The sequence below is a fragment of the Leucoraja erinacea genome, chromosome 6, assembly GCF_028641065.1.
Source record: "Leucoraja erinacea ecotype New England chromosome 6, Leri_hhj_1, whole genome shotgun sequence".
Taxonomy (NCBI): Eukaryota; Metazoa; Chordata; class Chondrichthyes; order Rajiformes; family Rajidae; genus Leucoraja; species Leucoraja erinaceus.
The window spans coordinates 47,610,619-47,636,735 of record NC_073382.1 but is presented as its reverse complement, the minus strand read 5'-3'; the positions used below and the strand labels follow the sequence as shown (position 1 = coordinate 47,636,735).

At 44.0% G+C, this 26,117-nt stretch overlaps 1 protein-coding gene across 5 annotated transcripts in view; it reads right to left on the bottom strand.

Annotated features, from left to right (window-relative positions):
* The window catches only part of atp8a2 (ATPase phospholipid transporting 8A2), a 279,344-nt gene that overhangs the window by 103,377 nt on the left and 149,850 nt on the right, over positions 1 to 26,117 (bottom strand). For all 5 annotated transcript variants that reach the window (XR_008723613.1, XM_055636930.1, XM_055636932.1 and 2 more), the window contains exons 23-24: positions 22,859 to 22,997; positions 21,118 to 21,182 (exon numbers count right to left, since the gene is read on the bottom strand). Coding sequence is in view for 4 of the 5 variants with exons in the window: in XM_055636930.1 (XP_055492905.1) it covers positions 21,118 to 21,182; positions 22,859 to 22,997 (204 nt within the window). In the remaining variant the exon portion in view is untranslated. The remainder of the gene's footprint in view (positions 1 to 21,117; positions 21,183 to 22,858; positions 22,998 to 26,117) is intronic.

Here is a 26,117-nt window from a genome sequence, read left to right as displayed (position 1 = left end):
ACAGGGGAAGAATTGTCAAATCAGGAAGTTATACACATTCCAATTCCCCAACGCATTAAGCAAAAAAAAGTAATTTTTTCCAATGTAATGATATCCTCCAAGCCTCCCACATCCTCCCTCAAAATGTCCAGACCAACAATACCCTAATCCCCAATCATCCATCATCTGTCTTTGTTAAACGATCCATGCTACATTTAACATGCTTACACTGAAAACCCTCCAGGGTACTTGAATTCTCCACAGTCTCTTTGGACTTCCCCGCATCTCCAGAACTCCACATCTTCTGCTCTCTGAATTCATTCAAATATTTCTAAGTTATTAAAAGTCTGATTGCCTTCCTAATCCCTCAATTCCTATCACGGTATTTATTTTCCTGTATGCCGAGGAATGTATTATACAAATATGCAAAAATAATTTCAACATGTGTTGTACGGATTACAGGTACATGGAGTTGACCTTCAAATGTAAAACACTACAATCTATGACTGTAAAATTAGAAATGCTCATTTCATAATTTCTTCCACAATGTACATTGTCGTGTCCAGGTTCAATGTTTTTCACTTCATAAGTTTTTCCGCCATTCCATCATGGCTGATCTATCTTTCCCCCTCAATCCTATTCTCCTGCCCTCACCCCATTACCCCTGACACCCTTACTAATATCTATGGCAACAAATTCCACAGATTCACCACCTTCTGACTAAAGAAATCCCTCCTCCTTTCTAAGGGTACATTCTTTTATTCTGAGGCCATGGCCTCTGGTCCTAGACTCCCCCACTAGTGGAAACATCTTCTCCACATTCACTCAATTTAGGCCTTTCCCTATTCGGTAAGTTTCAATGAGGTTCCCCCTTATCCTTCTAAACTCCAGTGAGTGCAGGCCCAGTGATGCCGGTACATCCTTCCTCAGATATGGTACCCAAAACTGCCCACATTCCTCCAAATGCCATCTGACCAGTGCCTTTTCAAGCCTCAACATTACATCCTTGTTTTTGTATTCTAGCCTTCTCGAAATAAATGCCAGCATTGTATTCGCCTTCCTTACGACCGATCCGACTTGCAAGTTAACTTTTTGGGAATCCTGCACCAGCATTCATAAGTCCCTTTGCACCTCCGATTTCTGAATTGTTTCCCCATTTAGAAAATAGTAAAAATGCTGGAGTAACTCAGCGGGACAGGTAGCATCTCTGGAGAGAAGGAATGGGCGACTCCACACTTGGCTAAATCTAGGCTAAATCAGGCTAAACTGAACGCAGTCTGAAGAAGGATCTCAACCCGAAATGTCACCCATTCCTTCTCTTCAGAGATGCTATCTGTCCTGCTGAGTTACTCCTGCATTTTGTGTCTACAATTTAAACCAGCATCTGCAGTTCCTTCCTAAACTAAACGTATGCCAGTCGTCAACCAACTTTTGAGATACATACCAGCGATTACATCAGGGAGTCTTGTTCAGTTGCATTAAGGAAAATGTTCACAGAATACGATGGATATGCATGTATGGTAGAAACCTGGGCGGTTTTAAAAAAAACCCACAATTGGTGATGAATTTGGGAGCATTGGCGGAACTGAGGATCTGCAACTCTGATGAGAATATGGATTTGTCATTTTAAATTTAAGATGCAGAGATGAGGAGGATTTTTTTTTGTTCACAGGGAATGCATGGGTAAGAAAAAAGAAAAGATACAACATAGAATTGTTCTCCTGGTGAACGCGAGACTTCGTGAACTGCACAGAATATGGAACAAAGCAACTCCCCTTTCCCAGAATATTCTCAGTCCGATTATTTTTGGTGCATAGGCTGGGGATGGAAAGAAAGCAGGGGAACTTTTTACTCCATTTCAAAGGGAGTGATAATCAGCACGATAGGGTAGAGAGCTACTTAATTGAAGCACTGACTACAGGAAACCGATTCTACTGCTTTGTGTTGAAGGCAGGGCCCTGGGGAGTGTCGTAGAGCACGAGGGATCTCAGAGTGCTCGTACATAGGTCCCTGGACTGCTGTTCGGGGTGGTATGGCGGTACCCACTGGAGTGTTTGTACTCAACTGGACTGCACTTCGCACAGGTGACAATAAAGCACCTTTGAACCATTGAAAATGGCATCACAGGAAGATAGGGTGGTCAAGGCGGCTTCCGGAACATTGCCCTTCATCAGTGCACGGTATTGATGCTATTCTACAGGTCGGCATGGTGACACAGTGGTAGAATGGCTGCCTTAGTTGCTGTCGAACCCGGGTTTGGTCCCGACCATGGAAGTGGCCTGTATGGAGTTTGTTCGTTCTCCCCATGACTGCATGGGTTTTCTCCGAGACCTTTGGTTTCCTCCCATGCTCCAAAGACCTACAGGTTTGTAGGTTAATTAGCTTGGGTTTGTATACTTGGTATAAGAGTAAATTGTCATTAGTGCGTGTAGGTTTGTGTTAATGTGCGGGGATCGGTGATCGGTGCGGACTCAGTGGGCCGAAGGGCCTGTTTACTTGCTGTATCTCTAAACTAAAGTTGTACAACACATTGAAGAGGACACACTTAGCATACCGCGAAGAAAGGAATTGCAGATGCTGGTATATACCGAAGATAAACGCAAAGTTGGAGTAACTCAGCGTGTCAGGCAGCATCTCTGGAGCAAAAGGATGGGTGACGTTTCGGATCGGAACCTTTCTTCAAAATATCAAGGCTATGGGAGAGTCAGAACAAGGGTCCAGAGATGCTGCCTGACCTGCTGAGTTACCCCAGCACTTTGTGTCTAACTTGAGTACTGATTTCAGTTTTGGTCGCCCTGCCATGGGAAGGATTTCATAAAAATGGAAAGGGTGCAGAGGATGTTGCCAGGACTTGAAGGCTTAAGATATAGGGAGAGGTTTGGCAGGCCATGGCGTTATTCCTTGGAGTGCAGGAGGATGAGGGGTGATTTTGGAGAAATGTACAAGGGTATTTTATGGCACGACACAGGCCCTTTGACCCATTGAGTCCACGCCATAATTAAGTGCTCAAAAAGGCAGTTCAGACTCTGGAAAAGATGCACAGGGTATTTTACCCAGGGAAGGGGAATCAAGATCTAGGGCACATCAGCATTTAGTTCAGAGATCCCTGACATCGAGCAACTGCAATATCTTTTGCAAGGCCAATAAACCATTGGCTTTATAAAAATAAATCTCAGAGAGCAAACCCAGGGGAGAAAATCCCAAGAGACACAAGGAACGGCAGATGCTGGTTTACAAACGACGCAAAGTGCTGGAGTAACTCAGTGGGTCAGGCAACATTTCTGGAGAACATGGATTGGTGACGTTTCGGGTTGGGGTGCACCTTCAAACTGATTATAGTGGGGTGGGGTGGCGGAAGAAAGCTGGAAAAGAGATAAGGCTAGGATAAAGGCTGGCGAGTGATAGGTGGATCGGTGGAACAAGGTTAGAGATGACGAGGATACAAAACGGTGTGAGATGAGGAGAGTTTGTTTTAGCATGTTTTAATGTATGTTTTTAATGTCTTGCTGTGTGTCTTGTGTGGGGGGGGGGGGGGTGTGGGGGAAACCGCTTTGGTCGCCTCCTCCACAGAGAGGCGACTTTTTCCAGGTCGCCTCCCCCGTGACCTAACAGCAAGGATCGGGCGGCCTTTCCTGGAGACATGCCTGGAGCTTCAGCTGCGGGCGCAGCGTGGACTCTCGGCGTGGAGCGGGCGAGCCCTCGCTGGGGCTTGCCAGAGGGGAGCGCTCCGTTCGCTGGCCCGCGACAGCTGGCAGCCTAAAGCCGCGGTCTGCAGAGCTCCAGCTTGCACGGCGTCTACAGCCCGGGATCTCACGTTGGGGACCTGGGGGGGGGGGGGGGGAAGAAGAAGCTTCCACCGCCGGCCTACGGCCAACTTCTACCGCGGGCACCGTGGCAACACCATCAGGAGCGGGGTCCTTCGCCAGGGATCCCTGGAGAGGAGCTCCAGATCGCCGGCCCTGCAGTCTGCGGTGCTTCAGGCTGCGGCGCAAACTTTAAATCTATGATCGCCGGCCTACACCAGCCTGAAGCCGCGGTCTCCGGTGGGGAGGAGCCAATTCTGGACTCACCTTGACTTTTACCTTGTCCTTTTACCATCTGGACGCCCACAGCAACGGCTGCGGATGGTTGAGGTCCCGACCACGGGGGAAAATGGAGGAGGTCTGGCCAATTTTTGTGCCTTCCACCACAGTGATGAATGCTGTGGTGGATGTTTGTGTTACATTTTTATCGTGTATTGTGTGTTCTTTCTCATTGGACCGCTGCTGACAAATTCATTTCACTTGCACTTTATGTGCAATGTGACGAATACAACTGATTGTATTGTATTGTATATTGTATATAGAGAGGAGAAACGAAATGCAAAGCCAGAGGGAGTGCTATTGGTGGAAGAGGACAGGGAGAGAGGGCATGGTGAGGGAGAAATGGGCGACGGAGTGTGGTGCGGGGGAAAGCAAGGGGGATAGTGCGAGATTGCATGACATAACTTCATGTAGTTTCCAAATCTTTTCCAGAGTCTGAACTGCCTTTTTGAGCACTTAATTATGGCGTGGACCTTCTGGGTCAAAGGGCCTGTGTCGTGCCATAAAACCCTATGAATCTAAGCAAACATGACAGGAATTTTAAAAAGAGTAACTCAGCAGGTTAAGTAGCATTTCTGGAGAACATGGTTAGGTGACGCTTCAGATCTGATCAGAATCCATCTGAAGAAGAGTCTCGACCCAAAACATCACCTATCCATGTTATTCAGAGATGCTGCCTGAGCCGCTGAGTTTGTAAACCAGTATCTACAGTTCGTTTCTACACAGTTCTCTAAGTGCAGCCTCGCCAATGTCTTGTACAACTTTAAAATAACTTTAAATGTTCCTTGCATCTACATGTCAGGAATAATTGATGGGAATAAGCTGCAGTAAAGATGCTTTGCCTTAAATTGAGGTCAAGTTAGAGCTAATGATAGTTTAAAATCTATAGCTAATGATTGTTATGATACATTTTCAGTATGAGATTATTCCAAAAATGTTCATGATTTGCCAGATGTGGGTAACAATGAGGTTGTCTATGTTTGTATTAATTACTCCCCAATGTGTTTGAAGATACTTGTTGCCTAGTATCGGCTAATGTTACTAAGATATCATTCTGTGTAAAGTACACAACAAGACCACTTTTGAATAGTTCTCTTAAAATGGCTGTTTTACCTAAAAATTATTACTTTGCCTCAACAGATTGCTTACAAATTGGAATGCAGTTTTTCAAAACTACAAGCTACTTCACGAGCATTTTATTAGGCAGATATTGCCATTAAATTTTAATTAGATTATTTACTTAGAATGGCTTGCAAGCGAGAAAGCTTTCAATATAAACAAAACCTTTCTTTAGACTTTATAGAAACAGTGCGGAAACAGGCCCTTTCGCCCATCAATTCCGCGCCAACCAGCAATTACCCCGTACACTTAATGCCCCTGTCCCACTTAGGAAATCTGAACGGAAACCTCTGGAGATTTTGCGCCCCACCCAAGGTTTCCGTGCGGTTCCCAGAGGTTCCCGGAGGTTTTTGTCAATCTCCCTACCTGCGTCCACTACCTGCAACCTCCGGCAACCACCTGCAACCTCCTGGAACCGCACAGTAACTTTGGGTGGGGCGCAAAGTCTCCAGAGGTTTCCGTTCAGGTTTCCTAAGTGGGACAGGGGCATAACACTATCCTACTCACTAGGGACAATTAAAAAAACATTAGAAGCCGATTAACCTACAAACCTATACGTCTTTGGAGTGTGGGAGGAAACTATGAAATAGAAGGGGGAAGAAAGGCAGGGGACGGGAATAAGAGAAATTGGAGGTTGTTTATTCCTCTGACTTCACATTTCACGCCTTTTTGTCTCTGGCCTTTGTCTAACCATATGCCACTTAAAATCCGCCCTCACTTGTATCCACCTATCACTTGTGCATTTTGACCCACCCCCACCTCCCTTCCAACTTTCTCCCTTACCCACCATCTACCATCAATCTGAAGAAGGTTCCCGACAGAAATGTCGCCTATATAAATAAATCTGAATATCATTTGCAGACTAGTCTATAAAAAACTGACAAACAGACACAAAGTATTGTTGGGTCAGGCAACATCTCTGGAAAGGATGGGTAGGTGACGTTTCGGGCCGGGACCAGACTGAAGAAGGTTCCAGACCCGAAACGTCGCCTATCCACGTCCTCCAGTTTGGTTTTGTTTAGCTTAATTGATTGTCACGTGTACTGAGGTACAGTGAAAAGCTATTGTTGCATGCTATCCAGTCAGCGGAAAGATTGTACATGATTACAATCGAGCCATCCACAGTGTACAGATACATGATAAAGGGAATACTGCTTACTACAAGAAGGAAAGACCAGTAAAGTCCAATTAAAGATAGTTTGAGGGTCGCCAATGAGGTAGATAGGAGGTCAGGACCGCTCTCTAGTTGGTAAGAAGAAACTGTCTCTGAATCTGGAAGTATGTGTTTTCACACTTCTGTACCTCTTGCCTGATGGGAGAGGGGAGAAGAGGGAGTGACTGATGCTGCCCGACCTGCTGAGTTACTGCAGACACTGTGTCTTTTTTCTTTGTAAACCAGCATCTGCAATTCCTCATGTCTGCCAGCCTTCTAAGGGCCCATTGTTTAAAAAGAAGTCTGTCAGCTGAATAAAAGGTAAACAGGCTGGATAGATAAACAGAGCTTTGCGCTATTGTTTTTAGAGGGAGGACGGCTGATGATGGATGCTGAGAACGCGGGGATTTCTTTGCAAGCTAATGCCATAGGGGCAAAAGCCCAGAGGAAGGGCCAAGAGCAACAAAACGCATTTCTCCTTAAAAAGCAAGTGTAGAGCTCGTGGATGTGGCAGCAGATGAAAGCCCTAGCAACATTATTAATCATTCATGTGTTTCATTTTTCAAACTGTCTTTCCACAACAGGTCACTTTCGGCCAACACAAACAAGCGTCTGACTCAGTCACCAAGATCCCTTTGGTATATTCTCTGATCTTACACCACCTTGGTGGTAAGGTCAGAGATGTGTTATCTGCCTTGCAGATGTATGCCCACTTATTTCTTATTGATGCAATGTTGTTTTCACAGAATCCGAAACAGCACGTTTCTTTCTTTTTAAATAAACTTTAGCCTCCACTGGCCTCAATCCGCCGTTGAATTTGCAACCTCATATTTTATATTAAATATGAAACACTGAATATCGAGTTTATATTTCAAACAGTTCTCCAGAGACTGAAGAAGTATGTTGCCAGGGCTCGAGGGCCTGAACTACAGGGAGAGGTTGGGAAGACTGGGAGTTTATTTCTTGGAGCGCAGGAGGCTGAGGGGCGATCTTATACAGATGTATAAGATGGTGAGGGGAATAGACAGGGTGAGTCTTCTACCCAGAGTAGGGGAAATCAAGAACCAGAAGACAAAGATTTAAGGTGAGAGGGGAAAAATTTAATAGGAATCCGAGGGACAACTTGTTTGCACAGAGGGTGGTAAGTTTATGGAATGAGCAGCCAGAGATGGCGGTTGAGGCAGGTACTATAACAACATGTAAAAGACACTTGGATAGGTACACGAATAGGAAATGTTTAGAGGGATATGGACCAACGCAGGCAGTTGGGACTAGTGTAGATTGGGCATCTTGGTCAGCATGGGCAAGTTGGGCGGAAGGGCCTGTTTCCTTGCTGTATAACTCTCTATAGCTATGCCGCTATGAACTCTATGGAGTGCTCCTGGACTATAGTTTGAGGCAATCAGTTTTTCCTACTTACATTTGAAGTGTAAAGGACTGTGGTGATGTTTGTAGGTGGGTAGTTTGAAGAAGCTCAGAAACAATCAGCCTGAAGGAGGGCCCCAGCACAAAATATCTCCAGAGATGCTGCCTGACCCGCTGAGTTACTCCAACATTTTGTGTCTAAAGACAAGGCAATTGATTTTGAAAGTGCGTTTGCAAGCAGGGAGATCTTCCAGCTGGTGATGTAGGAAACATTGTTATAGGAGAGAGGGGGATTTGATTAAACGGAAATTAGCCAGAGATCACCTAGGTTTTATCGCATGGAGTATCATATGGTGTGCACAAGAAGAGTGTTTAAGAGGCAGGGAAGGACAGTGGGCACAGTGGCGCAGCTTGTAGAGCTGCTGCCTCAGAGACCCGGGTTCAATCCTGACCCCAGATGCTGTCTGTGTGGAGTTTGCACGTTTTCCCTGAGACAGTATGGGTTTCCTCTGGGTGCTCCAGTTTCCACTCACATCCCAAAGATGTGAGGGTTTGTCGGTTAATTGGCCCTCTGTAAATAGCCCTAGTATGCAGGTAATTGCCCCTACTGGAAAAGCGGTATAACGTGGAACTAGTGTGAACGGGTGGTCGATTGTGGACTTGGTGGGCCAAAGGGCCTGTCTCCATCAAAAACTAAACTCAAAACTGAACACAAAACTGAACACAAAACACAGAACCTCCAGTGAATATAGATACCATGAACACTTACTTCCTTTACCCGAGTCACTGGGTGGACAATGACATTACTGCTGGTGCGAACACACCTAAAGGAGGTACAGAAGTTTGAAAATGTCTACCTCCAGATTAAGGAGCAGTTTCTTCTCAGCTGTTACCAGGCTGTTGAACCATCCTCTCGTCAGCTAGATTGCGATCCTGACTTCCCAACTACCTCTTTAATCAGACTTTAATATTATACGTTTGCACTTAAATGTTGTCCTGTATCTGTGCACCGTGGGCCACGTGTGTATTCATGTACAGTCTTTTCTTTAACTGGACAGCATGCAAACAAAAGGTGTTCACAACAATCAACTAAACTAAACAATAAAACAGTCAGGGGCAAGAAGCTGACAAGACTCTGGGTGAAGGTACACAAAAATGCTGGAGAAACTCAGCGGGTGCAGCAGCATCTATGGAGCGAAGGAAATAGGCAACGTTTCGGCCCGAAACTTTGCCTATTTCCTTCGCTCCATAGAAGCTGCTGCACCCGCTGAGTTTCTAGAGCATTTTTGTGTACCTTCGATTTTCCAGCAGTTCCTTCTTAAACACAAGACTCTGGGTGAAGTCTCCGAGCCTACAAAGAAAAGGAGGGGAGATATATCCTGCAGATACAAAACAGGTTAAGGATTAAAGTACAAAACAGGTGCACTAATCTATTCTTGGGAATGAATTCAAAGAACCCAGTATAGAATCACACCATCACCAGCTCACACCATAAACATTTAAGAATATTTGCATAACCATTTGATGGAACATTCATGCAATTAATTGTTTTCTTTCTCAAAGTAGGTGCTGTTAATGAGGAACTAAGTGTTCCTATTGTTCCGAATGCCACAATACTTTAGTTTCTTTCAAGAAAATCCCCATTAATTGGTGGTTAAAGCCGAGGCACTGAGAGGTAGTGAAATTCTAGCCATCAGCCTCTCCGTGCAACAAATTGGCAGCAATCCGTTCTCAAGAGCACTCAAATAAAGCTGACAAAAGATGATCGTGGAGGACTTGCATGTCAGAATCACTCCTTGGTGGGAGAATGGAAAGTCGTTAGTCAAATGCATGTCTGTATCCTTCCCTCTGCAAGTAGCGGGAAGACTTATTAAATGCCAGCTGTAGAAACAACTACTCTCTAGGCAACAGGTGCAGCGCCCATAACTCAAACTTGACTGAGCCGTCTAATAAAATAGCACAGGTTTAGAAGAGTACAAGGTCGGTTTTGCTAGACAACCCGAAATGTGAACAAAAACACAAGATACATTACTGGAAAAACCCAACACTAACCTACTTATCTCTGCATTATCGCAACCTTACTGAATAACATTAAAATTACCGTAGCACTCCGAGAAGTCAAACACGTTGCATCAATTTATCATCATGAAAGAAACATTTGCTGCATTTGCGTGCAATTTCTGTAATGTTAGGAGGTGGAACTAAATTTTTGCGTTGTATATATTTCAATCACAATGGGAGACCATCACACACTATTGGTTTCCATGGTGTTATGCAATCACTAATTAATATTATGAAGGGTTATCCTATTTCCTAAGTGGGCAGAGTAAAGTGAAGCATTTATCTTAAGCAAAACTTAATTTCAATTGGAAACCAAGTAATTGTCGGGTTCAATTTACACTGGTAAAGCATCTCGTATGAATGGATGAATATTACAGCCATGATCAAATACATTTCGTCATCCCTCTGTGATTCCTCCTGCTCTCCAGCTCATCCCCTTTCATGTCTCGTTCTCACAACTTACACTTCCTTATCTCTGTGACTCCCCCTCCCCTGACTTTCAGTCTGAAGAAGGGTCGCGACCCTAAACGTCACCCATGTTTTCTCTCCAGTGATGCTGCTTGTCCAGCATTTTGTGTCTATCTTCAGCCATGATCAAATGGGGAAACAAACTTGATGGGGCGAATGGCCTAATTTCATTTCTGTGTTTTATGATCTTGTGAATAGCAGCTGGTGCATCGTAACAGATTCATCAGCTACTATTCATGAGACAATTGGACACACGAGCAGAATTAGGCCATTTTGCCACTCGAGTCGTTTAGTTTAGTTTTGAGATAGAGCAGCGAAACAGACCCTTTGGCACACAGAGTCCGCGCCGATTTGCGATCCCCGTACATTAACACTATCCTACACACTAGGGACAATTTACAATTTTACCGTCAATTGGCCTACAAACCTGTATGCCTTTGGAGTGTGGGAGGAATACAATAGAATAGAATAGAACAGAATGCCTTTTATTGTCATTCAAACAGACAAGGTTTGAATGAAATTTCATTCCTGCAGACATGACATTACAAAAAAAAACAAGACACACACTTAACACAATTTACCCAAACATCCATCGCAGTGAATCTTCAAACCAGAGCACACGGAGAAAATCCACACAGGTAACAGGCAGGACGTAAAAGCTCCATACAGACAGAACCCGGGTCAGGATTAAACCCGGATCTCTGGCTCTGTGAGGTAGCAACTCTACAGCTGTGCCACCGTTCCGGCATTTGATCATGGCTGATCTATTTTTCCCTCTCAACCCCATTCCCCTGCTGTCTCCCCACAACCTTGATCGCTCTCATTAATCAGCAATGTGCCAAACTCCACAATTACAGAACCAATACCAAATATAGATTCGTTAGCAAATTATTTTCTTGCATCACGTAAGATTGTATGGAGTATATTTTGGCCGAATCTTATCTCCAATAGCAGCGACCACATTTGGAAAGCAATCTGCTGGTTATTGAAATGTTTGGGATATTCAATTTACAACAAATGTATTATATACATACGCACACACACCAAGATTTTCATCATTATGAATATTTATAGTATTCTTTATAATCAAATCTTAAAGCCAAAACCCAAATACCAAACTATTGTTTGAAATTATCCTTGGCAAAGAAATGATAATCAGTTAACAATCATACACTTGGGACTTCACTGCTACTTCCATCTATCGCTCTCTATCATTTAGAATTTGCGAGTTTGTGTATTAGGCTCTGGGGAAATTAACCTTTATAGTGAAAAGGATTTGTCTTTTACAAAGATATATTTTGACACTGAAGGCGCTGAAATATAGATACAGGCAGATGATGTTTCAGAAATTGGAGTAGTTCTTCTGAAAGTGGAGTCGATGGGATTTAAAGAGCACTTTGGATGAAATCAGGGATTGAGTATTCAGTCACGTTCAATCTGAATAAGTAACGAAGTAACCAGGGACTGATAGAATGGGTTTTGTTTCAACAACACGGAGCCATCTGCCAGTCACACCAGCAGATGGTTATGGACTTAAGAGGAGCAAGAACATTTATGATGCAGAAGTTCGAGAGACTGTGGGATGGATAAGCAGAGCGACTGAAGTAATTATCACAATATTTAATAAATAGATTGGATTGGGGTCATGGAGTTATACAGTGCGGAAACAGGCCCTTCAGCCCAACCTGCCCACACCGGCTAACATGTCTCATATACACTATTCCCACTTGTCAGCGTTTGGCCCATATTTCTATAAACCTGTCCTATCCATGTACTTGTCTAATTGCTTCTTAAACATTGCGATGGTCCCTGTCCCAACTACCTCTTCCGGCAGGTCGTTCCATACACCCACCTCCCTTTCTGTGAAAATGTTACCCCTCGGAATCCCATAGAATCTTTCCCCCCCTCACCTCAAACCTATGCCCTCTGGTTCTCCATTCCTCTCCACTGGGCAATAAACTCAGTCCGTCTAACAGGTACCTGATCTATCCCTGTCATGATATTTTACACATCTATAAGATCACCATTCATCATAGTCCAAGTCTCCAAGTCCCAGCGTGCTCAACCTCCCTATAGCTCAGACCCTCGAGTCCCGGCAACATTCTTGTAAATCTTCTCTGCACCCTTTCCAATTTGACAACATTGTCCCAGTTGTAAAACCCGGATAAAAGAAAGGACAAACAGACAGGATTCAAGCTAGTAGTTTAGTTTAGCTATGTTTACAGATACAGTGCGAAACAGCCCTATGGCCCCACCGAGTCCGCATTGACAAGCGATCACCCCATATACCATTTCTATCCTGCATAATTTGGACAATTTACATAAGCCAATTAACCTACAAACCTGCACATCTTTGGGATGTGGGAGGAAACTGGAGCGCTCGGAGAAAACCCACGCGGTCACAGGCAGAACCTGAAAATTCCGTGTAGACAGCATCCATAATTAGGATTGAACCTGGATGTGCTGCAAGGCAGCAACTCTGCCACAATGCCACTGTGCTGTCTCTGTGTTATGTGAAGCTATGTGAAGGATTTCTGGATCTAACTGCCCATTTCTACATTGTAACCTGCGTAAAAGTTAAAGTACCCGTCAAGGTACAAAGAGGAGAAAGCTCACCCTTCTCCCCGTAGTCTTGAACAGAACTAACATTATCCTTTATCAATATCTTATGCTATGAAGCCAATCAACTACATCAGTGCAACAATCACAAAAGCTTTAAAGTCCTTAGCAAATGGGGCGGCACGGTGGCACAACCGTAGAATTGGTGCATTACATCGCCAGAGACCCGGGTTCGATCCTGACTGCGGCTTCTGTCTGAACGGAGTCTGCACGTTCTCCCTGTGACTGCAAGGGTTTTCTCCGGGTGCTCCGGTTTCCTCCTACATTCCATGCAGGTACAGGTTTGTAGGTTAATTGGCTTTGGTTAGTTGCAAAATGAGTATACGGGATAGTGCTAGTGTACTGGGATGATCACTGGTTGGTGCAGACAGGGTGGGTCAAAGGGCCTGTTTCCACACTGTACGTCGAAAGTCACTATTTAATGCATGCACTTAGTGTCACAAGATCACATTTCTGGGTGACAACGTCTCCCTGAAATTTCAGGTGCTGAAATTTGAAACGTAATTCTAGTCCCGATAGTTGATAATAATAGATCTGTGGGGTACAGAAATAGTACAAACTAGGAAATCAAATATGCATCTGTCATGTCGATAGGCAGAAACATTTAAAATTCTTAACAGATTGGACAGGTTACACGCAGGAAAAATGTTCCCGATGTTGGGGGAGTCCAGAACCAGGGGTCACAGTTTAAGAATAAGGGGTAGGCCATTTAGGACCTCTTCACCCAGAGAGTTGTGAATCTGGAATTCTCTGCCACAGAAGGCAGTGGAGGCCAATGTACTGGATGTTTTCAAGACACAGTTACTGTAGATTTACCTCTTAGGGCTAAAGGAATCAAAAGAATATGGAGAAAAAGTGATACTGATTTTAGATGATCAGCCATGAACATATTGAATGGTGGTGCTGGCTCCAAGGGCTGAATGGCCTACTTCTGCACCTATTTTCCATGTTTCTATGGGCTGAAGGGCTTGCTTCCACACTATATGTCTAAAGTCTAAAAGATCAGAGGCCAGACCTTTGGTAGAATCGGTAATACCATTAATTGAGAGCAATTATTTGCTGATTGATATTGAAGAGGATGCTTTGTTGTGACAACGTGATGAAAAATAATGGTTAAAGATCAAGCTACAGTAATCACTCCAGCAATTGGCAAGTTACAGAACCATCCAAAACATTACCACCAGCAGGATTATACAACTCTCACAAACAAACCCTCACTTCTGTTATTCAGTTCCATAAACAATTTGAAACAGAATAAATTCAAGAATGCAACATCTCAATAAATAAACTAAATATTCGAGCAGCTAGAAATAAAAATGCCAGAGTGCAAAGCCCTCTCCTGTAGCTGATGAAAGTTAATCCTGGAAGGGCCAAACATAGTGTACATAATTCAAACTCCCTTCATACAAATTCAACCTAACTCTTTGCTACTATGTTCAAATGATGATTATCTCATATTTCTGGCAATGGTTTACCTCACATTCCTGGTATTCATCCCTGAGGAAGCACCATAATGGTTTAAGCATGCCACACTTGAAACTAAACATATATTCCCTAAGGAAAGCCTGTCTGAAAATGTAGGAGAAACCATTAATTACCAGAGGCTCACTTCTCACATCCACGAGAACCCTGCAAGTCGTTTCACAGCTTGGACAACGGCAAATGTCCAACTGCGTTAGCAAATTGTTTTCAATATCGCACACATTAAACATATATTTGACGACTAATTCTCCTGTAATTAGATTTAGTATATAAATTGTGTAATATGAAATTCACTGAGAGTGGTGAGTGCCTGGAACGCATTGCCAGTGTTGGTGGTGGAGACAGATACCATAGAGGCACTCAAGATGCTTTTGGATAGGCACATGGCTACGCAGGGAATGGAAGGATATGGATCACGCACAGGCAGAAGATGAGTTTATCTTGGCATCATTCTTGGCACGGATATTGTGGACCAAAGGCTGTAATTCTAGAATTATCAACAGTTGAACCTATTTAAGTTATTGAATATTGCTATTGAGTAGGTTTAGGAAGTTCGCCATGTCCCCAGCAATTCTCACCAACTTCTACAGATACGCCGTAGAAAGCATTTTATCTGAATGCATCACAGCATAGTTTGTTCAGAGCTCCATCCAAGACTGCAAGAAATTGCAGAGAATTGAGGACGCAGCCCAGACCATCACACAAACCAACCTCCCTTCCATCGACTCCATTTACACCTCACGCTGCCTCAGCAAGGCAACCAACATAATCAAGGACGGGTCTCACCCCAATCACTCAATCTTTTCCCTTCTCCCATCAGGCAAGAGGTACAGAAGTGTGAAAACGTACATCTCCAGATTCAGGGACAGCTTCTTCCCAGCTGTTATCAGGCAACCATCCTAACACCGACTGGGCAGCAGTCCTGACCTCCCATCTACCTCAATGGAGACTCTCGGACTACCTTTAATTAGCAATGTTACAAAATTTTGAGATTTAAAAAATCAAGTCTGCAATTTATCCCATCAGATAAAGCATAACAATAAGTTTAATTTGACACCTAATTCACTTTCATATCTCAAGTAATAAAAAAGTTATGGCCATTTTCATACTCGGAAATTAGCATCTTGTTCCCTATTGATTTTCTATGGACATAACAAAAAAGCTGTGATCGAGGACAGTCAAAAGCACATAACCTTCTTAAAAATTAAGAGAACTGAATGAAATTTTCAGTTATCATAGATTGAACCATTCTGAAACAAATATAAAATAATCTAACTTGGATGACCTGAAATTAAAGCATATAATTAGTTAGTTACCCAATTGTAGCTAATTTCAAACTTCAATTTACTAGATAAATGATTAACATTTTTAAATAGCCCAAGTGTCCAAATAATATTCACAAATAATTCACAATAAAACACGATTTTAAAATCTCATTTACATTAATTTATAGGCCAAATGGAAGGAATTTCGTGTTCAATTGCTGTAAATTAAAGTCAATTTAAATCGGCTTTCTAGTGGGTTCCTGTGAACGCGCTGGTTTAGAACGTTCACATTGCGCTGGATTTGTGCCCTCAAATGCCCAGAAAAATACTGCGGGATATAAAGAGCCCAAAATGAGCTACTCGCTATAGAAAACTTTAATAACAGGGTTATATACAAGCCCCATTTAATGTAAAAATAAGGTACATACCTTTAATTGTTTGCTTTATAAAACCCTGGGGCTGCGAGAGGTTGCGAGTTTAGAGAGTGATTTTTAAACTACTCTAACTATTTTACAAGGCCATAAAAACTAATAACACCTTTTGCGACGGGGTCTTTCAGCGATTTTCCGTTAATGATTTACTAGGCTGAACATTTTCGATTGCAACAGCCTAGTAAAAATCGCGTTTTAAACCCGCCCCCTCTAAACAGCGCCAAAATCACACACAAGGGGTGGGGCAGATGCTCAGCCACGATTCAGGTAGGTTTTGTAACATACCTACTTTAATCGGCCTTTACGGGACTCTATCTTGCACGAGGGGTTATTCCCTTTACCTTATATCTGTACCCTGTGGAGGGCTTGATATTAATCATGTATTGTGTTTCCGCTGACTGGATGGCACACATCAAAAAAGCTTTTCACTGTACTTTGGTACACGTGACAATAAAACAAACCCCGATAGCCTGGGCATCACAGCGCCAGAGATCCAGGTTCGATCCTGACCTCTGGTGTGGAGTTTGCACGTTCTCCCTGAGACCACGGAGGTTTTTCCAGGTATTCAAGTTTCCTCCCACATCCCAAAGACGTGCGGGTTTGGTTAATTGGTCTCTGTAAATTACCCCTCGTGTGTGTGGAGTGGATGAGAAAGTTGGATAATATAAAATGAGTGTGAATGGGTGATCGGTGGTCAGCGTGGACTCGGTGGGCCAAAGGGACCCGGTTCTATGGTACCGATTCCCGGTAAATTTCATATTTCATATCCCTAAACTAGACTACAGGCTGTACTTTGCTTCCAAAATTCAGCCCCATTGCTGTCATTTGGAAGCCAATTTCAGATGTTTAATGCATGTAGGAGCGGAACAGAGGCACAGCAATCGAGAGATGCTGCCTCACAGCACCAGAGGCCCGGGTTTGATCCTGACTATGGGTGCTGTCTGTACAGAGTTTGTATGTTCTCCCTGAGAGCACGTGGATTTTCTCCGGATGCTCCTGTCTCTTCCCACACTCCAAAGTCTGGTCAATTTGCAGGTTAATTGGCTTCGGTAAAAATAGTAAATTGTCACTAGTGTGTAGGATAGTCCTAGTGCATGGGGTGATCGGTGGTGGACGCAGACTCGGTGGGGCAAAGGACCAGTTTCCATGCCAATAGACCTGTTTCCATGGAAATAGTGTATCTCTAAAGTCACTATATAACGGCGGCAAGGTGGTGCAGTAGTAGAGTCTCTGCCTTACAGCGTCAGAGATCCAGGTTCGATCACTAGGGGTGCTCTCTGTATGGAGTTTGTACGTTCTCCTCGTGACTGTGCGGGTTTTCTCCGGGTGCTCCGGTTTCCTCCCACACTCCAAAGATGTACAGGTTGGTAGGTTAATTGGCTTCTGTAAACTGTGCCTAGTGTGTAGGAACGAGCTAGTAGTGAACGGGGATCGCTGGTCGGCGCAGACTTGGTGAGCTGAAGGGCCTGTTTCCGCACTGTATTTCTAAACTAAACTAACTTAAAATGTATGCATTTAGTGTCACAACAAGGTGAAATGTCTGGGTAACAGCATCCCTTAAAGCTGATCTCATATAAACAGGCTCTGTATTCCTCTGTCAGGCAAGCCACTATTAATTTTATTGAATACACAAATCCCTGAGCACACAGGAAACAGCTGATGATACAGGGGCCATTTCTGCTGAAATTCAAAACTTAATTCTAGTCCCTATATTTGATAATAATAGACATGTGTCGTACAAAAATATTACAAACTAGGAAATCAAATATGCATCTGTCATCTCTTTCTATTAATGCTTTTCAAAACCTCAAAGCTTGGATTTCCCATGTCATCCTACACTCATTTATAAAGCCCAACTTTAATGGTTTCCATTTTCTCAGACAATCCCCCAGGTTTGAAGGTGACTGAGAAAAGGGAGTAGAAAAGTACAGCAGAAACAGTCCCTTTGGCCCACATCGTCTGTGCAGAACATGTCAAGAACGTCTCTTATCTGCCTGCATGCGATCCATATTCCTCACTTCACTGCATATCCATGTGCCTATCCAAAAGTTGCTTAAATACCACTATCGTATTTGCCCCCTTCAATGGCGCTTTTATTGTCATTTGTGCGAAGTGCAAACACAGTGAAACTCTTTTCTTACAAACAGTCCAGCAGAGTATTCCCATACCTAAGCACATCCCCGATTAGCAAGTGTACAGAAATAGTCCATAGTTCCCACACGCAAGAAGCACCATGTTTTGTCGCCATTTTCACAGTCCAGTCTGCGCTCTGGGTGATATGAGCATTGCCTGATCCAGATTTATCATTTTATCAATAGAGGAATTGTTTTAAGGGTGATAAATATTTTAATTATTAATACCTACCTTTTTAAAAGTATTGTCATTTCAGATAGATCCCCATTAAATAAATATGCAGACTTGAAATTTCACAAGACATGCGGGGGGGGGGGGGGGGGGGGGGGGGGGGGGCATCGAACATCGGGGGGAAAAAGAAAAAATTAACACTTTATTCATTTAGGGTTTAATCTTTATTTATGAGGATTATGTTTATTAGCAATATAGAAAAGGAAGAAATGGGATAGAATTACTGATTTTCCTTATATACAGCATCAAAGTAGCGGCACACCAAAGTAGACACTTACTGAAGAATCACCCTCCCGCTGTTACTCCAACACCTTGCATCCTTTAAAAAAATTAAACCCCACTGAACCTTTCCTTCCCATATCTATGATGCCACCCACTTTAATGTCATCTGCCGACTTACTAATCATGCATTCTACCATTTCATCCAAATCATTGGTATAAACCCACAAACAACAATGATCCCAGCACTGATCCCTGAAGCACATCACTAGTCACAGATGTTCAGTCCGAAAAACAACCTTCCACCATCACCATCATGAAGCCAATTCTCTATACAATCAGCTAGCTGTCCCTGGATCCCATGCGACCTAATCGTCCAGAGCAGCCTACCATCGGAACCTTATCAAATGTTTTGCTGAAGGCTACAGATACAATGTTTACAGCTTTTTGGTTAAATGAAAAAACAAGGAACTGCAGATGCTGCTTTATACGAATGATATACATAAAGTGCTGGAGTAACTCCGCGGGTCGCGCTGCATCTCTGGAGAAAAACAATGGGTGACGTTACACGTGAGGCGTGAAGAAGGGTTCCGACCTGAAACGTCACCCATCCTTTTTTTACCAGAGATGCTGCCTAACCCGCTGAGTTACTCCAGCACTTTGTGTCAACCTTTTTGATGACCTCTTCAAAAAATCCACAGACTCCTTAGACCTGCCAGTTACAAAACCATGCTGACTACCCCCAATCAGACCCTGTCTATCCAGACCACCTGTGTATCTTGTCCCTTAGTTGGTTTTCATATGTAGATTCTTTAATGAGGGTTAAATGTGTTCAAGATCAAGGTCTATGAGTAAAATGATGCTAAATATTCTGAATCTTTCATTGTACGAAATGAGGAAAAATGGGGAATCTGCTTCTCCAAGCTTCATCAACACCTGTCGCAGTCATTGACAACTCACAGACGGTCATTATGCCGAACAATTGTACAGCCGAGCGTGTCAGTCAAAAAATAATGGAGGTTTGGTGACACTTCAACCAACATTACAAAGTAAGTGCCGTATTTCCCGCCAATGAAGACGCACCCCCATTTTGAGTTGCTAAATTTTGAAAAAAGGCTGGTGGGATATAGAATTTCTCATGCTCAAAAAAAAAAAAAAAAAAAAGAAAAAGAAAGAAAGTAACAATTGAATTTACCCAAGGCTTCCAGATCTCCTCCATTCTGAATGACTGAATGGGTGGGGGGTGGAGGGTGATGGCATGTGGAGTGATGGCGGGAAAAACGGGAGCACACCGGGACAAGTTGAATCAGTTGTGATCTTATTGAATGACAATACTGGTTCAAGGGACCAATTGGGGGTAGAGTTCCTTTCACAGAGTGTGGGGAGACTGGCCCGGGTCAGCACGGGCAGGAGCGTTGAGAAGGAGGGGGTCGGGGGTCAGGTCAGCAACTCACTCACCCCTGCAACGGCGCTCCTGGTGCGGACCCACCGCATTGAGGCCGGGGAGGGAAGTAGCTCGGGTGCCTGCGAGCGGCCGCCCGGTTCTTGGTCGGGACCGGACAGTGGAACCGGCCGCCACCTCAGCACCTACTGCCGGCCCGCTCACCTCTGGCAGTGCTTTCCCTCTCAACACCTCTATCCTGCCGCTCGCCGGCCTCGCTCATATCAGCCACTTCCCACGAATCCTTAAATTCCAACTGCCGACGGGAGCAGGACATGGCCTCACTTGCTGCACTGGGTGACACTACATGGCATTCACTGCCCGGTCCGTGTCTTTCAATGTAGACCGGACAGTGAGGGGACCAGCTCAAGAGCAAAGATCATAGACGGGCAATGGATAACAGGACAGCGAGCGGTGGAGCTTGCTCCTGTGTCAGCGCGATCAAGGAACCAATTGGTTACTCGCGCTGACACAGGTCCCGGCCAAGAAGAACCAAGAACCCGCTCCCAGCCACCCGAGCCACTTCCCTCCCCAGCCACAATGCGGTGGCTCCTCGCCTGGAGCGCCGCGGCAGCGGTGAGTGAGTGAGTTGCTGGCATGATCCCGACCCTCTCCTTCTCAACGCTCCTGCCCATGCTGACCCGGGCCAGACTCCCCACATGCTGTGAAAGTAACTCTTTCCCCCCCGGCAGCGCTGTCCTTTTACAGCATCTTCCCACTTTACAGCCGTTTCCCATCAGCTGCCAGCAACAACGTTCTTGATGTTACTGTACTGAGGGATAGCCAAGTCTATCTTTCCTGCCTAACAACCTAAGCTTCGGCCTCCAAGACGCAGGTAAATGTTCGTGCCTTATTTTTGGGTAAATAGTAGCGTCTTCATTGCCGGGAAAAACGGTAATTATGAAAATCAAATGCCAACCGCTTTCTTTGTATTTCTGCTGGTACTTCACAAGTGAGAAATGTTGTCATGATCTGACCATGGAGAGTATAGTGAATGATTTCAGCACTCACAAAAAACATTTAAATGGTTGTAACGTGCAGATGTTTTGAAAGGAATGGAATGACTTACGTCCAAAGAATCTTCATTCACTATGATCAGCGTCATGCTTTGGGATAAAAGCCTACATGAATAACCTAGCAAAAGAATAGAAAAGGCTGTCAGTAAAAGGTGTCAACAACAGAATTTTATCCACAACACAATACTGACAAGCAGAATACACACATCACATGTTGAGGTCTGAAGAAGGGTCTGGACCCAAAACTTTTCTATCCATGGTCTCCATGGATGCCGTCTGACCTGCTGAGTTACTCCAGCATTTTGTGCATTAACCAGCAACTGCAACTCTTTGTTTCTACCCACATCACAATATTTAGTTTAGATATCTTCCAACTCCAAATATTTGGGGGAGCGGGAGGAGGGGGGCAGAATATTTTGAAAAGTCCTGAGGAAGACTGATTTTCAGCTGATGAAACATTCCTACTAACATGCCAGGTTATCTAGTTGTGACACTTGATAATTCTGACTTCTTTACAAATTTGGAAAATATCAGATTCAGAACCAGACTAAGTAAAACCAGCCATACAAGACTGAGACAATCAGTTCAGTGCAATGGGTGAGGCAACAGAACAGGTTCTTGCCAGTACTCGGGCACAACACAAAAAAAATGAACTGTGGTTTCTCTATAAAGAATAGAGTTTAGTTTATTGTCATGTGCACCGAGGTACAGTGAAAAGCTTTTTTTGCATGCTAACCAGTCAGCGGAAAGACTATACATGATTACAATTGAGCCATCCGCAGTGTACCGATACATGATAATGGGAATATGGTGACTAACATTTAGTGCAAGATAAACGCATACCTTCAGATCCAAGTTTCTTCCCAGCTGTTATCAGATAACTGAACCATCCTATCACCAACAGAGAGCTACTATCTACCTCACTGGAGACCCTTGGACTATCTTTAATCGGAGGTGTGCATTTTCACAGGTCTGTACCTTTTGCCCGATGGGAGTGGAGCGAAGAGGGAGTGGCCGGGGTGCGACTCGTCCTTGATTACGCTGCTGGCCTTGCCGAGGAGGCCTGAGGTATAAATGGAGTCAATGGAATGGAGAGCAGGTCGCATTACTGCCACATAGTAGCCATCCCGACCAAGAGACCCCACTATACACGAGTCCCACATGCCCACCTGCTTCATATCCCTCTAATGTCCTATGCAAGTACCTGTCCAGGTGTCCTTTAAAAGTTGTTTTTGTACTATGACTTCCTCTGGCAGCTTGTTTCATGTACCCATCACCTTCGTAGCCCCTCAGGTTCCTATTAAATGTTTCACCTTAAACCTCTGGTTCTTGATCCCCCTAGTCTGGGTAAAAGATTCTATGCAGTCACCCTATCTATTCCCCTCATCTCTATGAGACTCTTCATTCTCCTGCGGTCCAAGGAATAAAGTCCTAGCCTGCCCAACCTCTCCCTATAGCCCAGGCCCTCAAGTCCCGGAAACATCCTCATAAAACTTCTCTGCACTCTTTCCAACTTAATGACATTCTTCCTATAACAGGGTGACCAAAACTGAACAAGTTTCGACCCAAAACGCCACCTATTCCTTTTCCCCCATAGATGCTGGCATCCATCTACAAAACTCCAGTACAGCCTCACCAACTACAGAATACAATAGTGCTAATTTTATATTACAATTCTGAATGATGCTTCAGGCAATGACAAACTAGAGGGTGCTTCAGTGACAAACTAGAGGGTGCTTCAGTGACAGACAGACAGACAGACAGACAGACAGACAGACAGACAGACAGACAGACCTATGTTTATCGCGGTCTCTTGTTTGTCGCCGGTTAGGACCCATATTTTGATTCCAGCTTTCATTAACGTGGCAATGGTCTCGGGAACACCATTCTGAAGACGATCTTCAATAGCAGTCGCTCCAAGCAGCACCAAATTCTGAAAAATTGATTTAAAATGTTGTGTTGATATCCATGTTTACTTCATACAACAGCATTTCTTACCCAGGGTAGAGGAATCGAGAGCCAGAGGCCATAGGTTTAAGGTGAGGGGTGAAGGAACGATTTAATAGGAACCTAAGGGGTAATGTATTCACACAAAGGGTGGTGAGTGTATGGAACGAGCTGCTGGAGGTAGTTGAGGCAGGTACTATTGTAATGTTTAAGAAACATTTGGACAGGTATATGAACATGACGGGTTGAGAGGGATATGGGTTATATGCAGGCATGTGGTATAAGTGTGGACGGGACGTTCTTCAGTGTGGAAAGTTGGGCCCCAAGGGCCTGTTTCCACACTCTATGACTCTAATTTCACTAACTTTCCATTGAACGGAACAGAGGTCAATGGGGTTGTCAATGCCCATAAGAACACAGTGCTGGCAGGGCCGGATTTACGTATAAGCTTGACAAGCTTAAGCTTAGGGCGTCGAGATCTAGGGGGGCCTCACAGAGCTGGATTTACCACTAGGCTTCATAGGCTGAAGCCTAGGGCCTGGAAATCTAGGCGGCCTCGGGCCAAGGCAGGACACCTACCGTTCAACTCTGGGCGGGCCCCTCTCTCTCTATCTCTCTCTCTCTCTCTCTCTCTCTCTGTGTCTGTCAATCTCCGTCTCTGCCCGCCATCCGTATCAATGTCGCCATTGCTGTCCGATTGCCGCCTCACCGCGACCGCTGAAAACCAACGCAGAATCACTCCCTGACCCTGGATCTGGAGTAACTCTCTGGAGTAACTCTTGCTTCTGGCTTCCTGGTCCTCCATAAATATTCTAAATGGAATTTAAACTGGAGGTGGTGGAGGGCTGAACAATAACAGCCTATTGCATTTTATTTGTTTATTTATTGTGTATATATATGGTCTATGGTATATAAACACACTGAACATTTATCTCCTGTTCTGTATTATGTTCACATATTCTGTTGTGCTGCAGCAAGCAAGCATTTCATTGTCCTATCTGGGACACATGACAATAAAACTCTCTTGAATCTTGACTTGGACTTAAGCAAAAACGGGTGCTTGTGGAAATAAGAGGTACCTTAAATTTAGTTGCGTCTGGTTGGGTAACTATGGTAGGGTGAAAACTATTCCATGCTTTAATTGTGCGGGGGATCTCCATGGAGCAGCCAGCAACTCTGGATAGAAGAAATTGGGTGACGTTTCGGGTAAAGACCCTTCTTTAAGACTCTTAGTGTTTTTAGTTTAATTTAAAGATACAGCGTGGAAATAGGCCCTTCAGCCCACCGAGTCAACACCGACCACTGATCACCCGTACACTAGTTCTATCCCACACATTAGCGGAGTAAGTCAAGCGTCAAGAGTGTTTTATTCTCTCACGTCCCAGTTAGAACAATGAAATCCTTACTTGCACCAGCACAACAGAATATGTAAACATAGTACTCTGTAAACAATGTTATAAACGCGAAAACAAAACAGTGTATATTTGTATATGAATATATAACAATATAATTATATGTGTGTGTGTGTGTGTGTGTGTGTGTGTGTGTGTGTGTGTGTGTGTGTGTGTGTGTGTGTGTGTGTGTGTGTGTGTGTGTGTGTGTGTGTGTGTGCGTGTGTGTGCGTGTGTATAATATATATACCCCCCCCCCCCCCCCCATACACACACACACACACACACACACACACAATTTCCCTCCTGGGATTAATAAAGTTCTATCATATAGTATCGTGTGTGTAGGAAGGAACTGCAGATGCTGTAGATGCTGTTTAAACTGTAGATAGACACAAAAAGCTGGAGTAACTCAACAGGTCAGACAGAATCTCTGGACAAAAGGAAAATATTACGTTTTGGGTTGGGTCTGAAATAGGTTCCTGCACACCTTTGGAATGTGGAAGGAAGCATTCATGTACAGCAGGCAGTGAAGAAAGCCAATTTACGACTGAAATGAGGAAAAACCTTTTCACTCAGAGAGTTGTGAATCTGTGGAATTATCTGCCACAGAAAGAAGCGGAGGCCAATTCACTGGATGTATTAAAGTTAGATTTAGGTCGTATGGCTAACGGAATCAAGGGATATGGGGAGAAAGCAGGAACGGGGTTCTATTTTGGATGATCAGCTATGATCATATTGAATGGCGGTGCAGGCTCGAAGGGCTGAATGGCCCACTCCTGCACCTATTTTCTATGTTTCTATGAAACAAGAACACCCGGAGAAAACCCATGCGATCAAAGGGAAAAAAAGCAAACTCTATACAGACAGCACCCATATTCAGGATCAATTCCGGGTCCCTGTCACTTTTAGGCAGCAACTTTATGGCCAATGTACTGTTCCATAGTCTTGAACTTAATTAAAACATACAGTAGCTGTAAAGGGGGACATAGCGTCACTTGGAGATTTAAGACTGAAAATGGATATTTTCATTTTTTTAGTGACCAAAGTTATGAACGTATAATTTTATGTGTGTTGGAAAACAAAATTTAGTGGCACACCTGGTAGACTTGTTTCCTCACACGCCAGATATCTGTGTTCGATCCTGTCCTCGGGCACTGTCTGTGTTGAATTTGCACATTCTCCCTGCAAGCATGTGGGTTTCCTCCCACATCCCAAAGATGCATTGGCTTTGTAGGGTGTAGGGAGTGGGTGAGGAAAGTGGGATAACAGAACATGTATGAATGGGTAGACAAAAATGCTGGAGAAACTCTGTGGCCGATTAGGAAAAGGGGAGATGCAACGAGACCTGGGTGTCATGGTACACCAGTCATTGAAAGTAGGCATGCAGGTGCAGCAGGTAGTGAAGAAAGTGAATGGTATGTTAGCATTCATAGCAAAAGGATTTGAGTATAGGAGCAGGGAGGTTCTACTGCAGTTGTACAGGGTCTTGGTGAGACCACACCTGGAGGATTGCGTACAGTTTTGGTCTCCTAATCTGAGGAAGGACATTCTTGCCATAGAGGGAGTACAGAGAAGGTTCACCAGGCTGATTCCTGGGATGGCAGGACTTTCATATGAAGAAAGATTGGATAGACTCGGCTTGTACTCGCTAGAATTTAGAAGATTGAGAGGGGATCTTATAGAAACTTACAAAATTCTTAAAGGGTTGGACA